Here is a 25,114-nt window from a genome sequence, read left to right on the forward strand (position 1 = left end):
CTATTCTATTCTATTCTGTTTTCACTTTGGGACAGTTTCCTTGTGCTACCACATAGATTAGCTAATTACCTACCTTCATGTTTTCACCTCATATTTTTCTTGTTCTGTAGTTTAAAATGAATTCACAGGATGATCTGCTGTATTTCACCAGCAAATTTCCTGAAACTTCTTTTCGTTTAATCTCTCTTTGGTGGAGTGATGGATAGATAGAGCCTCTGTAGAGTAAACACTTTGTTTCCTTTGTAACAGGATGCTTTGCGGAATCCGTCGCTCTGTTGGGGCTACGAGAAAAACTGCGACGCAGAGAAACGCTTCAGCTATCCTGTCTGCACCAAGGTTAACTCCGGATGGTAACTGTTCCCAAGACCTCATTCACCAAATCGCATTTGATTCCTCAGTAGAATTGTTATTTTAAGCTCAGCATGTTCCTCACGCACATTGCTGGCTGCGCTTTTCCCCTCATCTGCCTAAATCTTGAATATGTCAGGGCCCGTTCGCTGGACGCAGCCCAGGAGCTTTTCTGGAAGCAGGCTGATTTTGGTTACGTCAAGGAGCGACTCTCTGAACTCAAAACACTCTGCAAGGCCGGCGAGCCGGTACGTCCGCTCATTTCCTTAGTTCTCACGAGCTTTCTGAGTCAACAGGAAAAAACAACGAGTCCAAAGAAAACAGACTCACTGTTCAACAAAAATGTAAAGACAATCAGGCAGGAGTATTTTTTGCTGGCGCTAAATAAGTCAGATGAAAAAGGGTTACCTTGAGAGACGATCCTCCCTCCCAAACTCTGATAGATGCTTCGTGAAAGTCAATTAAACGTGATTCATTTTCATGGTGCTTTATTTCCCCAGGGAGACTCGTCATTAAAATGCAGCAGTCACGCAAGGTTCTGCAGGGCAACGAATCTGTACCTGGACTTGCAAAATCCACGCAGAAGTCACGAGAGGTCGGTGGCGTTTAGAAACCGTTTCCCTTCCCCTAATAAAAGTGACCCGAATCTCGACCGTCTTCGCTGTCCAGGTATGACGAGGACTTTATCCGTACGGGGGAGATTGGCGGGCACTGCAAACTGAACAAGCAAGCGCTGGCAGCTGAAGGAGATCACAAGAGTCCTCTGCAGTCCTGGTGAGCGCCAGTCCGTTCACACACCCAAAACAAACATTTCCTGTAGCGCTTTGGTCTGTAGAAATGAGCTTGCAGTGTTTTTTTTGTGTTTTTTTTTAAGTGATAAATGTGCAGATCCCGAATAAGCCTTGAATTAAAACTTTAACACATTATTCTTTAACTAAAGAAAAATGTACACTTGACAAATGAATATAGAAGGAATCACAGTAGAAAAAACAACAACAATTTCTTTAGCAGCACAGAGAAACACCCACTTATTTCAGTCAAACATACAAACGGTCTTTACGAGAACGGAGTCGGTTTCACTACGTCTTAAAAACTTAGAATCATATTTTATCGGTGCAAAACTTCAAAGTTTTATACAAATGAAGACCTGAAAAATACAATTTACCTTTATATTAATATCCCTTTACTATGGTGCCCTTAATAAAACCTAATTATTCAATGGAGGCCATTGGTGTGTAAAATAATCCCAGTTTAAATCCAGATGTCCCATAAATCCATGATGGAACAGTTTGGTACAACTGCAGACTTACCAAAACGGGCCGGCCAGCCAGGGCTTTAATCAGAGAAGCAGCTAAGAGGCTCACACCGAGATCAACGGCTCAGGTAGCAACTGGACCAACAGAAGGTCAGTCGGGCAACTACACAAATCGTGTCTTCACCCGGTCTGACCACACTTGGTCAGATCAAAAGGTTCTGTCTGTAGACGTGCAGAGCTGCTAGAGACGTACAAAAACATCTGCAGCAAAAGGAGGCTGAATACAAATTAAACCCCCACGTATTGGATTTTTCATTCACATTACAACAATGTATTATTTTTTTCCCTTCCAGCTTCTAATTACTTTGCTAGGTCACAAAAAACCCCAATAAAAAACAGACGTTTGTGGTTGTCGTGTGGAAAAATGTGAAGAAAATCAAGTAATATTAATACCTTTTTCAGCAGACAGGGTGTCGTGGAAAAAAAAAAGGATTTCGAGTCACAACTGCAAAGTGCACAAAGACCTTTTAGTGCAATCTTTGTGCAACCTATAAGATCGATTTTTGACAATTGTTTTTCTCTTCAGCTGCCAAATATGAAATGAGGTCCTGAGGGCTCAACACAGTTGCTCTGTCAGTATGCTCAGACTGCAGGGACATTATGCATATGCTCATCATTTCACTATTTTATAATCAATTGCAGTGCAATGCATCACAGAAATGTCCCTTTTTTATTGCTGCGTGTCGGGTGTCTCCTTTTAACCTCACACATGCATCATCCACATCATGGCATACTGACTTGATACATTTTCTTCCGAGTTATGCTTCTTTTTCTTCTCCTTTAGACTACTGCCATACCTTATTCACCAGAGTACACAAAGTTTCCCTTAGACACTACATTTCATGTTGAATCCGTGTTTGTGGCCTCCGTTCACAATGTCAATGTTTATTAGTTATTTTCCCACGAAAGACTGATGACTGAAAGCCATCCAGAATGTCAGACTCTGTGCCCGTTTTTACATCCTACATGTCTTGGGATTTTTCACATACAGCTCTTTGCAACTTTGTCCTCAAAAAGCGCTTTGTAAATAAATTACATTCATTAATTTGGTTACACAAACACAACCCAGATGGTTGCAGAAATGTTGACTGCACACAGCTGTCCACTGAGGGACCTGGAGAATCCTCCCGAACTAGAATAGATAGAATAGATGTCAAAATTTACGACTTGCAAGCTTCAAGGCTGAGCATTTGGGCCAAGAGATGTGGAACCATGAATAGTCTGTGGTTTAACAGTGTGCATGTAGGGAGTTCATGTACATTTTAAACATTTTAACACCATACCCATAATGATCGCTGTGGCCTGCGGAAAGTTTCATAATGTAACTCCTTTTTTTATGTGTTAACACACCCACACATAAAATAACTGTTCCCTGACCGGGAATCGAACCCGGGCCGCGGCGGTGAGAGCGCCGAATCCTAACCACTAGACCACCAGGGACCTGAAAGGGTTTATGTGGTGGCCCATCACACGCTCAATGCTACTCTAAGGCTCATTGATTTTTATTGGTAAAGTGCCTTGAGACATTTGTAGTTGACACTATATATAAATAAACTGAACTGAAGTGAACATAGTGGGAATCCTCAGTGTAACAGAGGCAGTTCTGGATTAAAACAGTTTAGACAGAACTCATGACTACAGTCACTACATCCATTATCATGAATTATGAAATAAGTTTTCATAATTTTCAGAATTTCCACAGCATGTAGTTTTCAAATTGTATTTTTTTTATTTGAAGATGAAAGGAAAATTCTTTAAAAAAAATAAATAAAAAGTCTCTAAAAAAAAAAAGTAAAATAAAAGGCAGCAATCCTCTTTCTGTACATTGACTGAATACACACAGTTTCACATATCCTATTTATTAGGATATGTGTCTGTAATAAAACTATTTATTTATGATGTAAGAAAGAAGAAGCCAGTAGGAAATCTACACACAAATTAAGAAGAAAAGAATCGAGCCAGCCAGGAGTCGAACCTAGAATCTTCTGATCCGTAGTCAGACGCGTTATCCATTGCGCCACTGGCCCTCATGTTAAAGCACCGCCTCCACAGAGCATTTAAAGGCCGCGTGACTGAGCATGTGCTTCTCACAGGAGGGGGAGGGGATTTCAGGCACACCGACTCACAGCTCACATAACAAAGGACCTGTGGTTTCCCGAAACCCTAAACACGTTTTAATTTCTGTAAGACTGACTTTTGCTCATGAAATGCCATGTAAAAGTCATTTTATTCTCAATTTTTTGCTTCCGGCCTGCAAGCCTGTCCTTATATTTTAGATGGTTTAGACATGATGACTATGAAGTTATTTTTTTTTTTAAGTAAACCCTTTATGACTTCTCTTTTGTACAAGCAGAAAGCAGGTTTGTATCTTTAGTTAAAGTGCCTGGCAAAAGCATTCATACCTCTTAAACATTTTTAATTTCAATGTGTTTTAGTCAGATTCTTTTGAAGCAGGGCACATTTGTGAAGTGAAAGGACACTCATTTTCTTACAAGCTAAAAAGTGTGGCAGGAATTATTCTTGCCACAAGAATTGTGGCAAGAAGTGTTGTCCTTGATGGCAAGCCTCTGCTCTTTCTTCCCAATGAAAGATTCAACTTTCACTGCAATTATAGCTGCCAGTGTTATGGGGTGTGTCTCTAATAGCTCTGCACATTTAGAGTGAAATTTTATTCAGTTCTCACAGAATATGTCAGGCTGAGCCATTCTAACACAAGCATGCTTGCAGTATTTTTTAAAATGTACTTTTTTGAACCTTATATTATTTCTGCTTCACAGAGCACCCTTCCCTTATGATTCCCCCGCTCAGCTCCTTTAGACTAGCCAGCAGCAATTAGCACTCACCTGGAGGAACTGCCCTCTGCTGAGCTCATTATATGAGCTACTTCTCATTGCCATGCTGGTAAAAACGAGACAGCGGACCTATTTCAAGGCATTAAATTAGGAAGTAAAATTTCTTTTATGTCATAGTTGATATACATAGCATTTTTATAATTGAGTTAACATATTATTATGCTGTAAAATGGTACTATGTGCCTGGAAAATACATATACATGATTGTTCCCCTTTAAACTAAATCATCCCATTGTAGCTCTGGCTCTATTAGTCCTGTCCTTCTGGATGGCAAGCCTCTGCTCAGTCTCAAGTTTTTTGCGGCAGGTTTTCTTTTCTATGTTTAATTTCCACTTATGTGGCCAATATTCCCACAGTGTGATTCTTTTACATATTTGTCTTTTTTTTTCTTTGCACAAATACAACATAATACCTTTTTGAAAGTGCAGAATGATGATGATCAAAGTTCATAACGTTTTTGTAGGTACGCTGAACTACAGACGTACTCTGAGCTGAACTTCCGTCCCATGGAAGATGGCCACTGTGACATCATTATAGAAAGACCAACAGTTTTCATGAAGCTTGACGCAGGTGAGTCACTAATTGATTCACGTTTAGCTCTAGTTATGTAAAGAGGCCAAGTAAAGATGTCTCAGATGTCCGTTTACATTGTGTTGGCAATCATTTGAACTAAATTGACGTGCTTGTTGCCTTCCTTTTTGGAGAGTTCAGAGCATTGTTTATTCGTTGTTTTCTTGCCCAAAAGAAAAAAATAAATCGTTTCTTCAGTCATTATAAAAACCCTTATAGTGTTTTTTTGTTGTTGTTCTGACAGGGGTGAACATGTACCACCACTTCTGTGACTTTGTGAACCTCTACATCTCTCAGCACATTAACAACTCCATGAGCTCAGATATCAACATTGTCATGTGGGACACGGTGAGTACCAGTGGCTTCTCTTTACCATTTCATGAGGAATGAAAGTTTGATTTCAAATGTACACCATTATTTTTAGGGTTAAAAAGCAATTTGTGGCTTTAGTTGGCACAAATGAAGACAATTAAGTCCAGGAATATTGAGCTGGCAATTTGTTGTAAGAAAATCTAATCGTTTCATCGTTCGTAGCATGTTAAAGTTAAGCAAAGGGTTTTTGCTCTGGTTAATACGTGTGTTTTTTAGGGTACATGTGTTTTTAGGAATGACAAGAAGTATAATAGTTTTTAACAATACAAGGTATACAAGAGTAATCAAAAGTCTCAAAATATTTTGGAAACGTAGGGAAGACTGAACCTGGAGAGTGAGTTAATCCCAGCTCAGTATAGGTATGTAAAAATGTGGATTATGGTAAAATCTGTGTAATTTAAGAACTGAAAACTCACTTTGGAAAGTAATTAGATTTTGACCTGTGAAATATGTTTGAACCTTATAGTTTAGATTAATTTTTTTTCTGTTTGTTTTAATCATCTATGCTTATGTTTTTTTTATTTTATTCCAGAGTTATTATGGTTATGGTGATCTGTTCAGTGAAACTTGGCAGGCCTTCACAGACTATGACATCATCCACCTGAAGACGTATGACTCTAAAAGAGTGAGTCTGACCAAGTTTTGGGTGCAAATTTGTTCTTTTTTTTTTTTTTTTTTCAAAAGAAAATATTAAATATTTCCTGATTGTGACTGAAAGCTTATAGAGTATAATTAAAATTTGCATTTGAATACATACAATATTCTTTGTATGCCAAAATGTAATCACGCCCCATAAAGTAAATGTGTAATAACTACAGAGTTTATGCAAAAACATACTCCACATTAATCTAAATACAGCAAAACTCTCCAGAACTTTGTAATTATTTTTGCCTTTTTTTTTTTTGCATGGAATTTTGCAATATATTTTCCTCATTAAACCTCTTCCAAAATCTACTTACTGAAGTAAAAAAAAAACAGATTGGACACACAAACATTTTTATTCTTTAAATAATTTAAATAACTCAGTTTTTGTTGCTCGCCATTTCGGTCACGGACCAATTTTTTTTTTTATAACTATTTATGCAGAAAATTTTTCAATAATCCCAAAGTTAAGCGTTGGCGTGCAAAATTTGGAAAATGTGGAAATCTGTTGATTTTGTGTGAATTTCCACAACTTCAGAATCACAACAAACTGGAGTGACTGAAAACTATCAGTAATCAGTAAATCTTTAAAAGTCCAACTAGGAATCAGTAATTAACATTTATATAAATAAATCATCTAAAAAGAAAGCATTAAAATACTCAAGTAAATACTGTTTGCATTGCATGTATTCTAATAACAGTATTAATATTTCTCTGCCATGCCTTATTGATGGATTTCCGAACCCGTACAGGTGTGCTTTAAAGATTCCTTCTTCTCCCTTCTTCCAAGAATGAGATACGGTCTCTTCTACAACACACCTCTAGTAAGTTACCCTTCATGGATATGCAGCTGAAAACTGATACTGACATACACTACAAAAAGACATTGTTTTTTCTCTCACTCTCTTCATTTTTTTAGGATCATCAGAATTTTCTTTACTTTATTCACAGAGTTGCATCCATGAATGAATTGAGGCCTACTTTTGTTTTATTTACGTTTTTTGTTTGATATTCTGAAAATTCTGGGGGGGTTTCGGGGGGAGGTTTACTTACAAATACATCGATAAAAATTTTATTTTATATTTTATATTTGCTGTGGCTGCAGTAGAACTTCACATTTTAAATCCAAGTCTTCCAATAATTAATATTGCTGACCACTTGGCGATGTTGTTTGAACAGCCTAGAGCCATTTTACCTCACATTTGCTTTAAATGTGCCTTACGCAGTTTGATTTCATGCTGAATATTCTGGGCATTGGCTAGGATTCCGCTCCCCCCACACTTTTATGATTATCATCATTACTATTATTATTATTATTCATTGGTCTGTCTCCGGCACAAGCACGACAATATTAGGTTCAGTCAGAAACCTGCAATTTGCGTCAAATATTTATGTAATATATTCAAACCATCAGCAGGTTCCGTGTGCTCGGGTTATTTAAATGATAATTCCAAGGAGATCACTATAAAGATGATAGCATATAAATATGTGTTGTCCTGCGGTTCCAGCCTTGAGGTGTGAAATATTGCTAGGTCAGCCTCAAGCTGAAGCTGATTGCCCCTGCAGCATATGTCATGTTTTTATTCATGTGTTCACATTTAGAAATACTCTGCAGGAGAGTGTGCATGAAATTCTAAGACTTGTGTCAAGTGGATGGTCTCATGTGAAATTCATTTCACAGAGACAGGAATGTACGTTGCTAAATGTATTTATGTGGTTAGATGTAAAAGAGCCTTAATTCTAAAGCGATTCAAACTATTGATTTTGAGGATATTAAAAGTGAATGTCATGCGAGTGAACAGGTTTGTCTTCTGCCGATTGCAGGTCACTGATTGCCACACTGAAGGGATGTTCAGAGCGTTTTCTCAGCACGTCCTGCATCGGCTTAACATCCCGCAAAACGGACCAAAGGTAGGCGGGGGCTTTATCTGAAAAAAATAATTTCTTTCTGAGATATGCGTAGGCCCTTTTTCATTAGGGCCTACAATTAAAACAAGCAAAATCTAAAGCAAAGCATGTAATTTCACCAGTGAACAGGAGCTCCTGTATTATGCCTTGGGTTATGTTGCTCTACCATTCTTTCTATACCTTCTAATCACCTAATTCTTAATAATTTTGTGAGAACCTAAACCTAAATGGATGCTTTCTAAAATATTTACATGCCTTCATAGATGATAAATAAAGGTAGACGACTTATTGAAAGAAGAGGGAAACCCAGAAATCCTTCTGCCCAACTCTGGCTTTATGGGGTATAAAGTGTGTCCATTGACCTCTTTGGATTTGGAGGACAAGAAGCTCAACTAAGTGATTTAACTCCTTTAAATTAAGGCTTATTCTAGCCGCCTTACAGATGAAGCTCATTTGAATTCTCCAGAGTTGTAGACTTCGTCCTTTTGGTCCTGCAATCCCAGCCGCATGCTCTGAAAGCTTGTACGATGTGACTGACAGATCATCATCCTGCACTTTATGACCATAAAGTGTTTTTTTTCTTTTTTCTTTTTTTTCTTGTTGCAGGACAATGATCTGAAAGGGTCTAATGATGAGTTCACTGACTCTAATCAGCTGTACTGCCAGGAAGGATTAGTACATATGGATCTATGGCCCTATTTGCTTCTAAAACCCAGCGTGCATATTGAGCAGCTCTGAGTTTCCAAGTTTTAAGGAATGATTTCATGAGGATTTCTAATGGAAAATATCTCTATCGCTTGCAGTTGAGACCTGAAATGTCTTTTGATCATGTGGGGTCCTGGATTCTGTTGACCTTGTCATTGCTGTGATTAACACATCAGCTCTGCCGTGTTAAAAGAGCAAAGGCTTCACAGCTATAGTTACACAGTTGGGGCACAATCCTCTCTTCATCCTCTAATCTGTAACTCTGCAGAACTCAAAAGATCTTCATGGTGTCCAATTTAAAGCGATCAGATCTTCGTGACCAGAAAATCATGTTAACCTCCTCCGTTCTTTGTATCAGCTCATGGGTTATTCATAGCCGTCACCAAAAATATGATAAAAGTCTGTTAAGGGAGACATCGGTCTGTTGCTGATAACAGACCAGGAACTGAAATAAATGACCTCTCTGGTCCAAACCCTTTCTGGACTTTTCATCTTTCATCGCCAGATTAATGGTGTCAAGAAATTACTCAAACTGTTGCTCGTCTCTTTTAAGCCGTCTTCGTTCTCCTCAACCATCCTCTCTTCTTATCTCCCCTTATCATAATTGCTGTACTGTGTTTTCACTTTCCCCTCAGTCAAAGGTGAGGTTAAGAATTTCTGAAAAAGTCCATCCATCCATAGGCTGGTGCCTGTCCCTATCAGTCATTGGGCGAGAGGCCGCCTCAACTGAGGAAAAGAAGCTGAACCAAGCGATGTAACTCCCTGCTCTAACTAAGGCAGAGTCTGTCCACCTTAGAGATGAAGCTCACTTGAATTCTCCAGTCGTAGACTTCATCCTTTTGCTCCTGCGATCCCAACCGCATGCTCTGAAAGCACATGCATTGTGTCGAATCCTTTGGTCAGCTTGTCCATGCGATTGACAGATCATCATTTCTTGTTGCACTGAAATTAAAGCAAAGTTTTCTTCCACGAAATGGGAGATCAAAGGTGTCCACACTTTTGCAACCAGATTTAAAAAAAAAAAAATTCTTCCTTTTTTACCTTTAACAGATTTGTTTTGTTTTCAGGTGTACATAAAATCATATTATATTATGATTATATATTATATAAACTTGGAATTTTACCACCTTTGAGAGCCACGTAATATTAGTGCAGAAGGTCTACCTGTTCATCATGAACAAAAGGTGGCAGTATAGACTAAAGAAACAAAAGGACTCACTGGAGACTGCTCTCGGCATTTAGAGATGACTCCTAGAGCGCTTCCAGAAAGCAGACCCTGCTTACTCTGTTTAAAATCAGACATGAGAACTTTGAATTATCAACTGCTTTCCCATCAGCCCATCTTTTCTGGTCTTAGCTGATGGGCTATTGGTTTCGTCTTTGTTTTCAGGCGGGGCGTGTTCGTGTCACCCTGCTGGCGCGCAGCACAGAATACAGACGGATCCGAAACCAAGTGGAAGTGAGTTCACCACCGCCTTCCGTCTTTCTTCCTTTTTTATCTCTGTTGCTCCTATTTCTCTTCATTGTCTTTCTGCTTCTCTCTCTGCCCTTTACTTAAACAACTCTTCCACTCTGTCATTGATTTGCTGCCCAACTCCATTAAGTGGCTGTTTAAAATCTCACTTGTGATAAAACAGTACAAAAAGGCTTGTGATTTATGTTGCGGCCGTTTGCTCACATCCTTCTCTTGCTCTCGCAGCTGGTCAGTGCCCTCAAGACTGTTCCTCTGCTGGAGGTCAGTGTGGTGGACTACAAATACAAGTGAGTTTCTGAGCGCTGCTTGGAGTCGCTTTGTTTGACTGTAGCTGAAAGTTTCCCGCTGTAGACCAGCGGCCCTCAAATGGCGGCTCGCGGTCAACATCCAGAATAAGACATACATTTAGTTTTGTTTTAGTAAGCATTTCAATGATTAAATCCCTGAGTTCTTTGAGTCACCTTAAAATTGCACTTTTCCCCCTTTTTAGGCTTTTATATTCATTTTTAAAACATTGTTTAAACCCCCTCCTCATATCCATTGTCAGTTTTTTGCAGACGTTTCTTGTCTAAGTATGTAAATTTGGATATTTAACGTCTTGAAATCGGGGCTCTGTCTCTTTAAGAAACTCTTGATCTCTCCAAAACTCCGCCTTCAGGAAAAACGGCGCTCCTCTATTAACTCTGAAAAGTAGCTCATATAATGAGCTCAGCTGATGCGTAGTTCCACCGGTTGTTTGCTAATTGCTGCTGGCTAGTCTGAAGGAGCTGAGTGGGCGGGTTATAGAGGAGGGGTGATCTGTAACACAGAAGCTTCAAAGCTTGGAAACTGCAGCTCTGAGGTGGAGCTGCGTCTCGAAGGCGGAGCTAGGTCCACCCAGGTGTTTTGCACAGCCGAATGGTTGGAGATGAAAAGATTCCTCAAATATGCATGAAAGTATACTGCTCAAAAAAATAAAGGGAACATTTCACTTTAATTTTGTGTGTGGCTCCAAATCCAGGCCTCCATTGGTTAATAAATGTGATTTCCATTGATGATTTTTGTGTGATTTTGTTGTCAGCACATTCAACTTTGTACAGAAAAAAGTATTCAATGAGAATATTTCATTCATTAAGATCTAGGATGTGTTATTTGAGTGTTCCCTTTATTTTTTTGAGCAGTGTATATTTTTTGATGAGGAAATTACATTCTAACATAATGTCAAGTTCAAAGTACTCAATTTCACATAATAACGCTCTTCTAAAATGACATTGTGTTTCCATATGTTTATTGTTTTGAGTGAAAAGAAACTTCTGAACATGAGAGTGTGGATTGATCGTTTGCATTAAATGAACCTTTGGCTATTTGAAAAGTGTCTTTGTGGACCGTCAAGGTGTGAGTAGATGTTGTTCCTGACGTTGAGGTGGACATATGTGGAAATCCTTGTGCGTCTTTCAGGGACGTTCCCTTCCTGGAGCAGCTGAGACTCACCCATAACTCGGACATCTTCATCGGGATGCACGGCGCCGGACTCACGCACCTCCTCTTCCTCCCTGACTGGGCCGTCATCTTCGAGCTGTGAGTGACGTTTCTGTTCCGATTTTACCGCCTGTGTGAGTGAATGTCAGTCGGGCTTCCGGGTTTGGCAGCATCCTCTTAATAAAGCACCTTCCAACCGCTCGGTGTTTGACTGTGAAATCACACCTGGCGAGCCTAGGCAGACAAAGTGTGTGTGTTTGAATGTGTGTGGTAGCTTAAGTGGCTTTTTTTTATAATCATGCATGGCACGAGGGAGTGAAGCATGATGGGCGATGAAGAATAGAAGACTGAGGGAAAGAGAGAGGCGTGGCGGAGAGAACAAGAGCTGAGTGTAGGCGTCTGTCTCTTTTTCAGATATAACTGTCAGGATGAGAGCTGCTATCGAGATTTGGCTCGCCTGCGGGGGATTCGATATGTGACTTGGCAGAAAATGGACAAAGTTCTCCCCCAGGACAAGGTAGGGGAAACTCCGGCACGAGCTGCTGCACTTCGACTTCATTTCCCCCTACATCACACGTCGATGCGACTTTACAGTGTCTCTTAAAAGTATACCTCTTGGAACAACTGCAAACTTCAATCTGTTTTATTGGGATTCTGTGAAGCAGGCCAACATAAAGTAGTGCGTAATTGGTGAAGTTGTGAATGATGCATTGTTTTTTTTGTTTTTTTAAATGCTTAGCAAGTCATCTGAAAAATGTGGTGTGTGTTTGATTGAACTGCTGAGTCAAAGTTCTTTCCAACCACATTTAGCTGTAATTGAAGCCGCAAATGTTTTTTTTTTTTGGTAGAAAGTGGAACTTTACACACCTGAACACTGTGTTTGGCAGTCTGTAGCAGTGGAAAACTGAAAACTAGACAACTGATCATTTCTTGTAACTCTTACACTAAGACTAGATTTCGCAGGTAAGCCCAACCTTATTCATGCCCCTGGCAAATTTAGATTTAAGGTTATATTAGTTCAACCTGTAGGTTTCTGATAGAAAATAAAAAAAGGCTCTCTCAAAAGATGTTAAAACTATTTTGACAGAGTATATACTTAAAAGATGCCGTTTCAATTTACATTTCAATAAAAAATGTTGAAAATAATTTATATTCTTCTCAATAGCCAGTGGAACAGTCGAGCCTTTGTGGTAAGTGATGAGCAGCTTTTTCTTGTTTCCACTGGTATTTTGACAATTTATCTTTGATGATGGGTTCACAGTTTTTTAATCTTTAGCTCCCTCCACAGATTTAAGTTGTGTTTCTGGCTGGGCCTTTGAAAGAAGTTAACATTAAAATTCAAAGATTATTTTAAAATTAAATCGGTAACACTTTATTTGACGGGGTGTGCATGAGACTGACACGACACTGTCATATACATGACATGTTATAAACAGTTATAAACATGTTATAAACACTTTTAACGACACTTTGCATTAAAAGTGTCGTTATTTACTGAATGACTCTTCATGACAACAGTCGCAAACATTCATGAAGACTCCTTCATGTTCATAACAGATATTATGTCATGTTTATGACCGTGTCATGTCACCCCGTCAAGTAAAGTGTTACCATTAAATCTTACAATGAATATCAATTCATGCCACACTTTTCAGATTTTTACTAGTCAAAAATCTTATTCCTCCCGACTCACAGTTCTTTGTGTTGGTAAAATCCCAGGAAAGTACATTGAATTTTGTGGTTTTAGGCTTTAAAAAAAAACAACAAAAAAAACCTCAAAATCTAAGAACATGTTTGCAAAATATTATAGTTGTAATGTGCGTTTACAGTTCCAGCACACTAAACTGTTTTTCGGCAGGTTGAAAACACAAACCCCCGCCCTGCTGTACTCTTCTATTAAACTTTTCTTTTGCTCCACGTCTTCTCTCATCCTCTACTAGGGCCATCATCCGACACTTGGGGACCATCCTAAGTTTACCAACTACTCCTTTGATGTGGAGGAGTTTATGCGCATCGTGCTGGAGGCGGCTGATTATGTCACCCGGCATCCCAAATGGCAGCGCGGCATCCGTCACGATGAACTCTGAAGCGTCTGACGCCTGCAGCGGAGGCCTTTACTTGAATTTCAAGCAGAGCGTGTTTTAAGGCCGTTGCTAAAAGTTACCTCACCGACCGGCAAAATCTCAGTCGCCACAGTGTTACGTTCGCCGCCTCCAGTCTGCTGCTCCGACGGATCCGGATGAAAGAAAGAAGTACGGCGACAGCTCCGGTTTTTGAGTAGATTCCTCTAGCCTTGTTAGTGTCGGATCAGTGAAAGGCTGCGCGGAGCTGAAGCAGCTGGAGAGCGATCAGACGTCCCCCCCATGTTTCTTCATTACTTCCGCAGCAGCCACTTCATTCCACGTCGTCAAAGTCGGTAAATGAGCAGCTGTTTCGGCACGCCTTCACGTGCGACGTCCCGTCCGCTTCCATCAGCGTCACGTTGACGGGAGCCTCTCGAGGGCCGCTGACAATCATGGTACAGTTTTTGCGAGCGCAGCCGGCAGAAACCAGCCGAATGTCGCAACACATGGAGTGAAACACTTCCCAAGTTACTTTTAAGTTTTCACTGCGCCACTAAAGCGTAAAAATACATACATTGTAATCTCAGATCAATTTTACGAAACACTATAGGTTTGTTTTTACATGCGGAGCCTTGTGAAAGGGTTCAACACCCCGAAATATTTCCACATTTTGTCACATTACAGCCACTTTTCACTGTATTTGACTTGTTTTTGTACTTGATAGAACTCAAAGTAGCGCATAGTTGTGAAGTGGACTAAACCGATTCTAAATATTGTCTGAATTTTGTTAGAGGTAACAATCTGATGCCCCTAAATACAAACCAGTGCACCCAATTTTCCTGCAGAGGCCCACGGCTCATGTGGAAGAATTTGTTGAATGGTGCATTCCACCAGAGAGGCGGTTCTACAAAGTATGAATTTGGGGGCCCATATACAAATGCAGACCACACTTCTCAGATTTTATTTGTAAAAAAAAAAACAAACCCATAAAGGCAGTTCTTCATTTTGGTTCCACTTTACAGTAATGAGCTACTTTATGTTAGTTTGTGACATGAACTCCCAGAAACTCGGACGTGAATGTGTAAAAATTTTAAGAGGTTTGTTTTCATTTGAAAGGCGCAACATGTGTGTGACATCCCAGTCTTCATTCATGTTTTACTCTCGTTGTTTGGGTCCAGTTTCATGCAGCAACTGCGTCTTACTAAGTACACGTGATTCAAATATTCTCATCGCTACGGTAACTCTAAAAGGTGAAGACAGAGCAGGCAGTCTGGAGGGTAATTCTTTTTAAGTATCAGTGTTAATGTTTGAGTTTTGTAGTTAGTATTATTAAAGCAAATTCAATTATGTGTCACTAAAGTATAAAGTATTTTATACAGATTTGTGAGATTTTGTTTGTTTAACTTTGATTGTTACACATTTGTTTACATTTTTGTTTTAACTTTTATCACAATCATGGTTTTATGTTTTTAAACACCTTTGAGTCTCCAGATAGTGACATTATGAAGAGTCTGCTACGATCTGTAAGTTTTTCAACGCCCTTAGTGTTAATTGACATCATATATGATGATAATTAAGTTGAGGAAGAAGAAAAAAAAAAGTACATGTGTGTAGTGTAATACAAAACAGAGTACTTTCATCTGTGGGCACAGTTTTGTTTTTTATTTATCAATGGTTTTCCTGAACTAGTAGACATTTTTGAATTCAAAAGCAGTGTGCTATTTTGAAATAAATAATTCTTTTAAAATGCTGATGTGTGTGTGTGTGCTGTTGATTTTTTAACATCAGAGATTTAATTCTTCTCAATTTAATCAATCATCTTCTGAAGGCTGGCCTTGCCGGGGAGGAACCGGAGCGTCCGTCTGTTCGGTTCCTGCTGATGCCATGCGGCTCTTCGCTACTGATTCCTTTAGTTTAGAGAGTCGGGTTGTAAAAAGAGGGAAAGAGCTCTTTCTTTGTTTTGATTGTCACCATAATATATATATATATCTGAATAACCTCAAAAATCTGCTTGATTTAGAAGTGGCATGTCAACGCCACATGAGGGCAGTGTAACACCACGCCTGAGGCGAGACGTTAAGCCTGCGCTCTGGATTCGCTCCTGGCTGCTGGTGCAACGGAGGCGCCAGGAAATAAATAATTTACAGATACAACTGAGCAGGTAGTGTTTGATGAGTTGCATTTTCTTACTGTATCACAATTTCTATTTTTTTTGTTTTTTTTTGTTTCTTGTTTTGCAGCGGACAGCCGAGCTCCTGTGCACTATTGACAGGACGCCTAGCCCGTCTGGTTTGGACACCATTTCTGGCTCTGCTCAGGTTGACCTCGCATAAATGAAATACAGCTTCTTGAAGAAAAACACAAGAACCCAAGTATGTGTATCCTCAGTAACCCTGTCTGAGTGGATGATGCAACGCAAAAACCGACTACGGTCATATCTGCTCATAAAGGTGTGAGGGGGTTTGGCTTTTCTGCTCCTGAGAGCTCATGCTCGTCTCTAGCGGCAGATGCAGAATATGCACACAAGTTAGTGATGTTGCTCCAACACGTTTTCATCTGAACAAACAGGAGTCACATTCTCTGCCTGAAGCCTCGGCTCGACGTTCTATAGATACTTACTTTCAATGGTTGTTGCATTTAGTCGTGTTGTAGATAAGGTCTTAAACAGATAAGCAGAAAATTTTCCTGCAACTCAAAACCAGTTTGGTTGTCAAACCTCTTGCCTTATTTTCCCACTGACATTGTTTTGATTGCCTAAAGTGACCTTAGAGTTGTCTGTTTTTGCAATTTTCCAACATGACGATATAATGTCTCGTTGTTGAACCTTTGTAGGCGTCAAGCTGTTCTTTTCATTTCAATGAAGTAAAGAGAATGGCTTCCTACGTCTTAAAAAAGGAGACCTTTTATTGACACACTGCAGTGCACTTTAATGTAAATGTTTTCTCACTAAAAACATGTTCAATGGCACAGAAAGCACTATAATAATGCACCAACTACTTTCCAGTTTAAAATGTTCCAAAAATATTGGAATTTGTTTGTTAAAAATGTATCGTTGCGAGATCAGACTCACCGAAAAAACACACTTCTGTTTGTTTTGATGTATTGGTATGTATTCACATACTTAGTAAAAAAAAAAAAAGGCATTTCAAGTCTGTTAAACTGAGATTTACAAAGGCACATTAGGTGGCGAATTTCTGTTTTTCCCTTGAGTAGCACACAACTAATATCTGATCAACACTTACAGAACACAAACGGGGATGATAGGTCATATGTTTACATACAGGGAATGAGCGGCAGCACCAGATCCTTACAGTGGTGTGGGACGTTTTAACTTGAATTAAGAGCGAAGGGATAAAGGCTCTGCTTAACCCTAGGAAATGGGATTCAGCCTAAATCTATTACAATCCACTCATCTTACGGTGCCCACTTTCCCATTCATCCACAGAGCAGATCAACAGGGAGGTTAATGCAGGAATATTGATCTTGGAGGGGAAAGTATTCTTGAAGTTAAAAGTCGATTTTTTTTTAATCTTTCTGTCCGATGATTTCCTCCTACGGGGTGAGAGAGGATTATTCAAGAATAGGTCCCATAACTCCACATCACACGACTCGGCGAGACAAACGTCAGGCTGCATAATGCGAGCTTTTATGACAACACCTAGACGCAGCTCCGTCCAGAGCTTGAAGCGCCTGAAAAGACTGATCTTCATTTCGGTCAAACTGGTAAAAAGAAAAAAGAACTACATATGTAAACGGGGGAAGTGTAAAAAGAGTGGGCTAAATTTTGCACCGCTCATCTGCGTCCAGAAAAAGTGTTTGATGCAGTTTTTCACTGATGCTATCTGGGCCATTTGATGAAGAGGAGATGAGATAAGTGCTGTGGGCTGTTGCCTCCATTAGCTGCCTGGCTTTAAGATAAAAGCAACCCCTGATCCCCACTGGGACGTACATGCTCTGTTCTGCAGATTCAGATTCAGCAGGAACTTTATTTCCTTCTTCCTCCTTTTCTTCTACAGCTGTTTGCTTGTTTGGGAATCTTTGCAAAAGAGAGAAAGAAAGAAAAACGCGTGAAGAAAAGCCCCGGGACAGTCTGTAGCTGTCCGTGGTGTTGAAACTGGGCCACCCTTTCGCTTAAAAGCTCGCTACCTGAATTTCGCAACTAGGTCTTACAAAGTACCTCACTTCTAGCAAACCTACATCAGTGCCTCATCTACTCTCAGTTCAAAGCCAGACGGATCGATTCGCTATAGATCCGAGCAAAGATTAATCTGCTGAAAACAACACCGCTGCACTTTTTCTTTCTGTTCGCAGGTGGCACACTTGGTCCAAAAGGTGTTCTTAGGAACTAAAACAGCGTCGTTACCCCCTACACCTCATCCAAGTGTATGTTGCATGCCTCTAATTGCGTTGATTAGCTGCCGACGCTCTCGTTTACTCCTCTCCCCCCAGAAAAATCCCCCAAAAGTACCTTTGACAGAAGCGGTACTGGCAGTGGGAGCGCAAGGGAGACATCCGAAAGTATCGGATACCCCTCACCTCGGGTCGTTAGTGGACATCGATCTCTTCTAAGCCTTAATGACTGCAAATACAGCGCAGAACAATCAATCGCCATCAACACGCTGGAATATTCTGGGATGGGATAATTGATAGGCTGTCTCCAGGCACGCAATGGAGAGGCTGCGGTGATTAAATTCTGTTTAACGTCTCGGTGGTGGTCCGTGTGCGCGCCTCTTTGTTTATGGGTGTGCGGTTCAGGCTCAGAGATGGGGGTCTGTGGTGGAAGGGAGTAGGCTTACATCATCGCGCATCTCCAAGTGTTGGAACATGACGCCGGGCCGGCTATTGTTGGACGAGCGATGAGGCACCTGAGCGGCTCAGCTGTCCATCTGTCAGGTACGCACTCCCCCTTCCTCGGCTCACACACGCGTACCTTCACACACACATATAACGAGGTGCCGACGAGTGACTGGACACACACACATGGTCTCCTTGTGTTTGTGTAATAAATAAATAAAAAAAACTCCCTTAAGGTGGAACTGTTAATATTAAAAAGAAAACATTTGGATGGCTAATTTATGCCATTTCCAGTTGGTATTATGTCACCTTTATTAGGCATAGATAGAGAGCAAAGAATGTAATAAATGTTTTGTCTTCAATAAGGTAAAAGTGAGTAGGAATTATTCGTAGCAATATAAATAGGTCAGTTATTTATCAATAAACAATTAGTTCATTAAAGTAGAAGTGATTGGATGTTAGGTTTTTTTCATGGTTCCCGGTGAATCATGAAGTAATCTGTGACTCAACAAGTGTAGACTCTGATTAGGTAGCCTCCTCTGTCAGTTTGCGTCAAAAGTCAGAACTCGGATCTGGGAATGATATCAACTCAAATAAAGCGTGTTGTAGTTGCAATTTGGTAAGCCACAAGGATTTACCGAAGCCGTGGCTGCTAGGTAACCTTCCCAGTCTCCTCTCCCACAGTTCAGTGGGCCTCCTCGTTGAATTTCAGTCTGGAAACTCTTCCGACTACAAATAGAATGTATCAAAAGCTTTTTCCTTCCTACCATCACAATCGTAAACATGTGGAATCACTGGGATTAAACTGAAACTTTGGGCTTTAGTCATGAATGACTGATATTGAGTTTTTCAGAAACAAATGCTGCTGCGTGGTTTGGGGTGAAACATAGGATGAACATGTGGAAAAGGCCCTCATGCCTCTATGCTAAGTATGGTTGAGGATCTGTCATGCTGTGGTCTTGTTGCTCTTCCAGAAACAATGGGACCTGTCATAATGGACTACCGTAAATACAAGGAAATTTGAAATTAAAAACTTGTGCTCTTTACCAGAAAACTAACAGTGGGTCATCAATAGATGTTTTTCATACACATTTTCTATCCACAAAAATTAAAAACAAATTAATTTCAATCCACTTATCTTAACTGCAGTAGTGCCAGCTGCACCCTTTGACTTTCATGGGTAAGGCTTTGTGGTTTATAAATTTTATTTGCATTTACTCATTTTACAACGGTCCACTTATTTGCATATGCATTTACTAATATTGTTGTGGCTTGTAATTTTGTAGTTGTTTGAAACTTTACCTATATATTAAGACGTTTCATTAAATGAATTTCGTCACATCTGGACTTCCATAGGATTTTTATTTTTTATTTTATTTTTTTAGGAACCCTGGGATAAAACAAACATTATTCGGCAAAGATTGGCTCTTTAACATCTAAAGCGCTTTGATCTGCTCCGTCTCTACTCGGACCTGCTGGAGTCCAGGCTGCTGTGTGAACTACGTGACATCAGTGAGGGAGCAGAAGAAGAAGCGGGGTGCGCAGCGGAGCCGGGTGAACTGGGCGGGCGCTGTTGCACGTGTTCTGAATCGGGGAGGTCGGGCTCGCATCGCGTTCCTCATGTCCAATCGATCCCCGCTCGGGAGGAGCGACGGGAGAGCATCAGGAGTATCACTCCTGCATCCCTGAATCCCTTCACTCTCATCAGCATCTCTCTCGGGCGACCGCGGCGCATCTCCGTGTCAGACTCGGGCAGCGGCTTGGAGGGAGGAAGAGGAGGAGGGGGTAAGAGGAACTTGTTTGGAGCCGGAGCTCGCCTTCGGGAGGGACGGAATTAACGCACTTCTTGGAGACTTTTTTTTTTCTCTCTCCCCCCTCTCCAGTCTGATCTTGAGATGGGACTCGATGAGATCATGGGAGCCCGGAGCCGGTCGCTATTGCTCACCTGTGCCGTTTCTCCGGCGCAGCAGTAAAGCGCTCTCTTCGCACTATTTTGTGTGGGATCTGGACAAAGAGGATCAGAAGGATTGACTGAAGTCTGGAAGTTGAAGCGGAAAAGTGACAAAAGTGCTCCACTTCTCTCTCTCTCTCTCTTTCTCTCTCTCTCTCACTTGGATCCTGTACAGTTGGCACTGATCATGTCTTCGAGATTGTAGATCCGGGTAAGATGGCATTTCCCCCCCGCCCCCCCAGCTACTCTCACCCCCTAACCACCCATCTCTTTCCACAGCGCCCTGTCAAATAGGATCATGACACAAGGATGGAGTAAGCGATGATAAGAAATGACTTTATGATGTCACTTTAGAGTTATTCGCTCTTGAATCGTGATCTTACACGCGTGGATCGCACCATGAGTTGAGTGAAACACCGACCCGGCTTCCTCCCGGTGTCTGTGGCGCAAACTACGGCAGATGGGAGGTGAGATTGATGCGGCGTTTCATGACTGGGAGAGGGTTAAAGGAGCGGCCGGAGAGCGATCTCAGCTGACCGGGCAATTTTCTTAAAAAAAAAAAAAAAAAAAAAAAAAAAAAGACAAAAACGCGGCTTTGCGTGGATTGTGACGTACTATAGACTAGTGGGAGCGGGAAATCCATGGAGCTTAGACAGATTTTAAGATATGAAAATGACACCTATGAACAAAACAAAAATAAAAAATAAATCAGGAGTTACCGGCTTCTCCGAGCAGATCGTGCGCACTGAGGCGGTGTGAGACGAGAGGTGTGGTGCAGGAACTCTATTGAGCGCAAACAGAAGCAAAGCTCCCTCTCTCTCTCTCTCTCTCTCTCTCTCTCTCTCTCATTCCCTCCCCCTCTCTCTTTCTCTGTCTCTCATCCTCTATCTCTACCCCCTTCACTCACACACTCCTACACACTTAAGCGAGAAGCGAAAATTACTTGCTGCATGTTAATGGACGCAGTAATGAGACCCAACCCCTATCGTGTTGTAATTGTTAGTCGTCCTTGTTTCCCCTTCTTCCCTCCCCGTCCTCCCCCTCTCATATCGCTTTGGCTCTGCAATTTGTACTGTATTTGAGACGCCGTAATTATTTCCCCATTGTTTTGTTTTGAACGCGGCTCTGGCTCTCCACGGAAAGCGCTGTTATTAGGGCGGACAGGAGGGGAAAGGAGAGGAGAGGGCGGTTGAAGAGGATCCGTCCTCGGACTTAATTCTCATTGACAGTCACATTAACACGGGAGCAGCGCTCTTAATCCTGGGGAGATTACTCTCTCCAACCTGTCACCCAGTCACACACACAGGCGCGCAGAGTGACAAACACCTGCGTAAAGGTACCTGTCCGGTGTTTGTGCGCACTCTCCCCCCCCCCCACACACGCCAATATTCAGTCAATTATTCTTCATGTACTGTAATTCTACTCAAGCAGTGGCGTCCTTTGCGTGACTGTCGACCTGGGCTGCCATCTCTTTCTGCCACCCCCTCTAACAAAAACACCCACCCACTCCGCTGAGGAACACATTATGCAAAAACAAAACAGTGGGGAAACATAAAGCTTTTAAGTATGTAACATAACTGAAAAATAAATGTAACATATTGATCTAATATTGGATCAAAAGGGATGGATATGTAGATTTATTTTAGCAATTTTTTTTAACATGACTAAAACTCGTTTTGCTTCTTCTTTTTTTCTTCTTCTTCTACCAGGATTTCACGTCTGCATTATATTTATAAAACTGAGACAACTTAGAGTATGGTGAGTCTGGTTACAAAACAATGTGAGGATAGTTCTGCTCTACAAAAGAGAGAGGAATGTTATGTAATCTGGGTACCGCAGTTGATTTCCTGACATGGTAAAATACATGAAAGGTGTTTTCAAACATCTACAATTGCCGTAGAACAATTTGTGCCAAGAATGGCCTGTCAAAAAAAAAATCACCTCTCTCAATTTATTGTGGTCATAAAATGCTGAGAAAGCTTTAACTAATTGTCTCTTTTTTATGTGTTTATGCAAAAAGCATAAAGGGTTAGCAAATATTAAAATGGCATGTTGTGATGCCTTTGTGACCGCCCCCCGCAGGTGTTTCCTCCCTGGAGTGAGAACCGCATCACCTGTATCGATGTGGGTAATCTTCTCACAGAGGGTTCAGCATGATTGGCTGCGAACTAGGAAGGAGAATGGATTGTGAGCAATTGAGAACGGACAGCGGTGTGTAGGAAAAAAAAACAGAATAAGGTTCAGGCGGGAGAAGGTGAGTCGGAGAGCAAGGGAGAGAGCGGAGGGTGGGAGGGAAAAGAGGTACAGATGACATGTGCATGCTTGTGAAATGACGAGGCTTCGCCTGCATAATAACACGCGGTAGATAACGTGGGAAAATCAAGCATGTGTGATTGACAAAGTGACATCAGGGCGGAGCAGAGTGGGGATCACTTACTCACCTACTGGTGCTAACAGATTGACTGTAATCAGCGTAAGGAGGAAGAGGAGGGGAGGAATAAACCCTGTTCACCCCGAAACCCTTCTGCCTGTGATGTCGTGGAAACAGATGCGGAACAAAAGCCACGATGCAGAAGAGTGACTGTCAGGCCACCTTCTGTGTGCATTGATTCAGAGAGCGTGAAAGTGATGTCACCGAAACGCAAAAGAAACAGAAGACAAACAGGACTGACTTGTCCTCTTAAAACAGGAGATCCATTACTCTAATGGAGGCAGGAGGGGAGAGTAGATCAATGAGTGCAAGTGCTGTGTGTGTGTGTGGATTTGTTTCATGTGACGGGGGCGAAACCACAACTTGGACAGAGGTTGTGACCGGTGGTGGAGAAAGAGTGTGTGTGTGTGCGTGCGTGTGCGTGTGTGTGTGTGTGGTGGTTTGGACTGGATCCACTGTTCTGTAATAGGCCTCTGTGATCAGAATGGATCCTTCTGAGCGGAGCAGCGCGGCCCGGGATCAGGATGCAAGAACTAGCAGTGTGATGATGTTCACACACATCACTGCATATATCCATAAAAAAATAAAAAAATAATCTAAAATCGCTATTGATCAAACTGTCAAACAAAGTAAAAGTTCCCGTCAGCAGATTTGAGTGCGATCTGGTAAAGTTTCCCCCCTCTCCGCATCAGTCCGCCTGTCACTGCGGACCCCAGCGGGTCCAGACAGAGCAGTTTTCATCACTCCTCTACACAGCGTTAACTTCTCCTCCATCCATTCTCAGTCAGTGAGTCAGCCACTGCAAGGCCTTGTCTTCCCCCCCCCCACCTCATTCCCTCGCCTCCATGTAGCAGCGGACAGACTCGCTCATACACATTTCCACATGGCCTCTGCTTGAGAAGACAGTGACAGGCATCTAGAGGTTTTTGTAGAGTGAAGAGAGATGAATCATATGCCAGGGAGGGATTTTCTTTCACCAAACATCTGGAAATGTTCTGCCCAAAGCAGGTTTCGAGGATCTAATGCTCCTTCGGGAAAAGTGACGCCACCTCTCGTGCCTCAAGGTGATTTTCCCCTGCAGCTTTACCTCACTTTGACCATGACAAATCTCTTTTAGTGATAGTAATGATTGTAATTGAACAGGCACAGTTCCATCCCACCGTGATCCATCTATCACCTTGGATGCAATCTGCTGCCTCCCAATTTGTGCTGTTGTTGTGCGCACGTCTGCTTGCGTGTCGGTCTCTCCCCCACAACCCGCCCCATTTCAGCAGGTGTGTAAATGTGTGCTGGGTTATGAGACGCTCCCATCACGTTGCGTAGCCCGCATGGATCTGTTGTAAAGACGTGAGGAAAAATCAGAGCCCGGGGCGTCCGAAAACAAACAAACAAAAAAAAAAAAACGAGTACGAAAAGTAGCTGGAACCCCGTTGGATGTGGGGATGTAGAAGTGGGGGAACGAATAAGAAAGGCAGAGATGATGTAAACAGAAAAAAAAACGACAAGAAAGATAGCCAGGGTATGTTCTGAATGGAGAGCAGGAGTGAATGAGTGTGGGAGAGTGATGCCTCGACAAGGAGGAGAGTGGTTAGTCAGGGCTGAGCTGAAATCTGTCAGGTTGTGTAAATGTGTGTGTTTGTGGGGTGTGTGTTTGCGCTGGAGGTGATGGCTTTGTAATGAAAACACCGGCTGCGGGTCCCTCTTCATGGCTGACTGATGTCAGTCACGTCCTGACAACAGCCTCCCCCCCAAAGGATGGCCGCTCTGATGGATGCTTGTTGTCTGGGGAAGCAAATACCGAAAACCACAAAAAAAAAAAAAAAAAAAAAAGCTTAAATACAGTGTAACTTTTTAATTAAACACTTAGCTTTAGTTGACCATATAAAGTGCAGGTTGAATTACTTAAAATGTGATTTCATCGTGATGGAGGAAAGCACTTTTGGGGTGTCTGAGGCAATTGCATTGCAAGGCTTCTCCATTTTGTTGCTGCACATACTTTGTAAAAAAAAAAAAAAAAAAGACTGAATGTTAACTGTTCCGTACACCCACTGTTTTGTTTCTGTTTTGTTCGACATTTTCCCCTCATTGGTTGGATGCTCAGTCCTGTCACTCAGGAAGATCAAGCCTGGTTGGTTATTGATGCAACTTGTTTCGTAATTTCCCCGTGACTAAATGAGATCTGATTTCATCTCCAATCCCAAACATGCTTTTTTTGTTAGCTAACAAGAATC

At 41.4% G+C, this 25,114-nt stretch overlaps 2 protein-coding genes and 2 non-coding genes across 5 annotated transcripts in view; 2 read left to right on the forward strand and 2 right to left on the reverse strand.

Moving 5' to 3' along the window:
* eogt (EGF domain-specific O-linked N-acetylglucosamine (GlcNAc) transferase) overlaps positions 1–15,302 on the forward strand; it is a 20,927-nt gene extending 5,625 nt beyond the window's left edge. For both annotated transcript variants that reach the window (XM_015042023.1, XM_015042022.1), the window contains 14 exons: positions 250–350; positions 488–596; positions 849–943; positions 1,018–1,122; positions 4,979–5,085; positions 5,330–5,433; positions 5,990–6,082; positions 6,852–6,923; positions 7,924–8,010; positions 10,103–10,171; positions 10,412–10,473; positions 11,624–11,743; positions 12,059–12,161; positions 13,585–15,302. In XM_015042023.1, the coding sequence (XP_014897509.1) occupies positions 250–350; positions 488–596; positions 849–943; positions 1,018–1,122; positions 4,979–5,085; positions 5,330–5,433; positions 5,990–6,082; positions 6,852–6,923; positions 7,924–8,010; positions 10,103–10,171; positions 10,412–10,473; positions 11,624–11,743; positions 12,059–12,161; positions 13,585–13,731 (1,374 nt within the window). In that variant the 3' untranslated portion in view covers positions 13,732–15,302. The remainder of the gene's footprint in view (positions 1–249; positions 351–487; positions 597–848; positions 944–1,017; positions 1,123–4,978; positions 5,086–5,329; positions 5,434–5,989; positions 6,083–6,851; positions 6,924–7,923; positions 8,011–10,102; positions 10,172–10,411; positions 10,474–11,623; positions 11,744–12,058; positions 12,162–13,584) is intronic.
* On the reverse strand, positions 3,032–3,103 carry trnae-cuc (transfer RNA glutamic acid (anticodon CUC)). The gene has a single exon. It is a non-coding gene; the product is annotated as a tRNA-Glu (tRNA).
* On the reverse strand, positions 3,618–3,690 carry trnar-acg (transfer RNA arginine (anticodon ACG)). Its single transcript has one exon. It is a non-coding gene; the product is annotated as a tRNA-Arg (tRNA).
* A 4,672-nt stretch (positions 15,303–19,974) lies between the features above and the next one.
* tafa4b (TAFA chemokine like family member 4b) overlaps positions 19,975–25,114 on the forward strand; it is a 49,665-nt gene continuing 44,525 nt past the window's right edge. The window contains exon 1 of the mRNA XM_015042030.1: positions 19,975–20,663. The gene's annotated coding sequence lies outside the window, so the exon portion shown is untranslated. The remainder of the gene's footprint in view (positions 20,664–25,114) is intronic.

Source organism: Poecilia latipinna, unplaced genomic scaffold (genome assembly GCF_001443285.1).
Source record: "Poecilia latipinna isolate Pla-1442-1.1 unplaced genomic scaffold, P_latipinna-1.0 Scaffold575, whole genome shotgun sequence".
In the NCBI taxonomy this organism is placed as follows: Eukaryota; Metazoa; Chordata; class Actinopteri; order Cyprinodontiformes; family Poeciliidae; genus Poecilia; species Poecilia latipinna.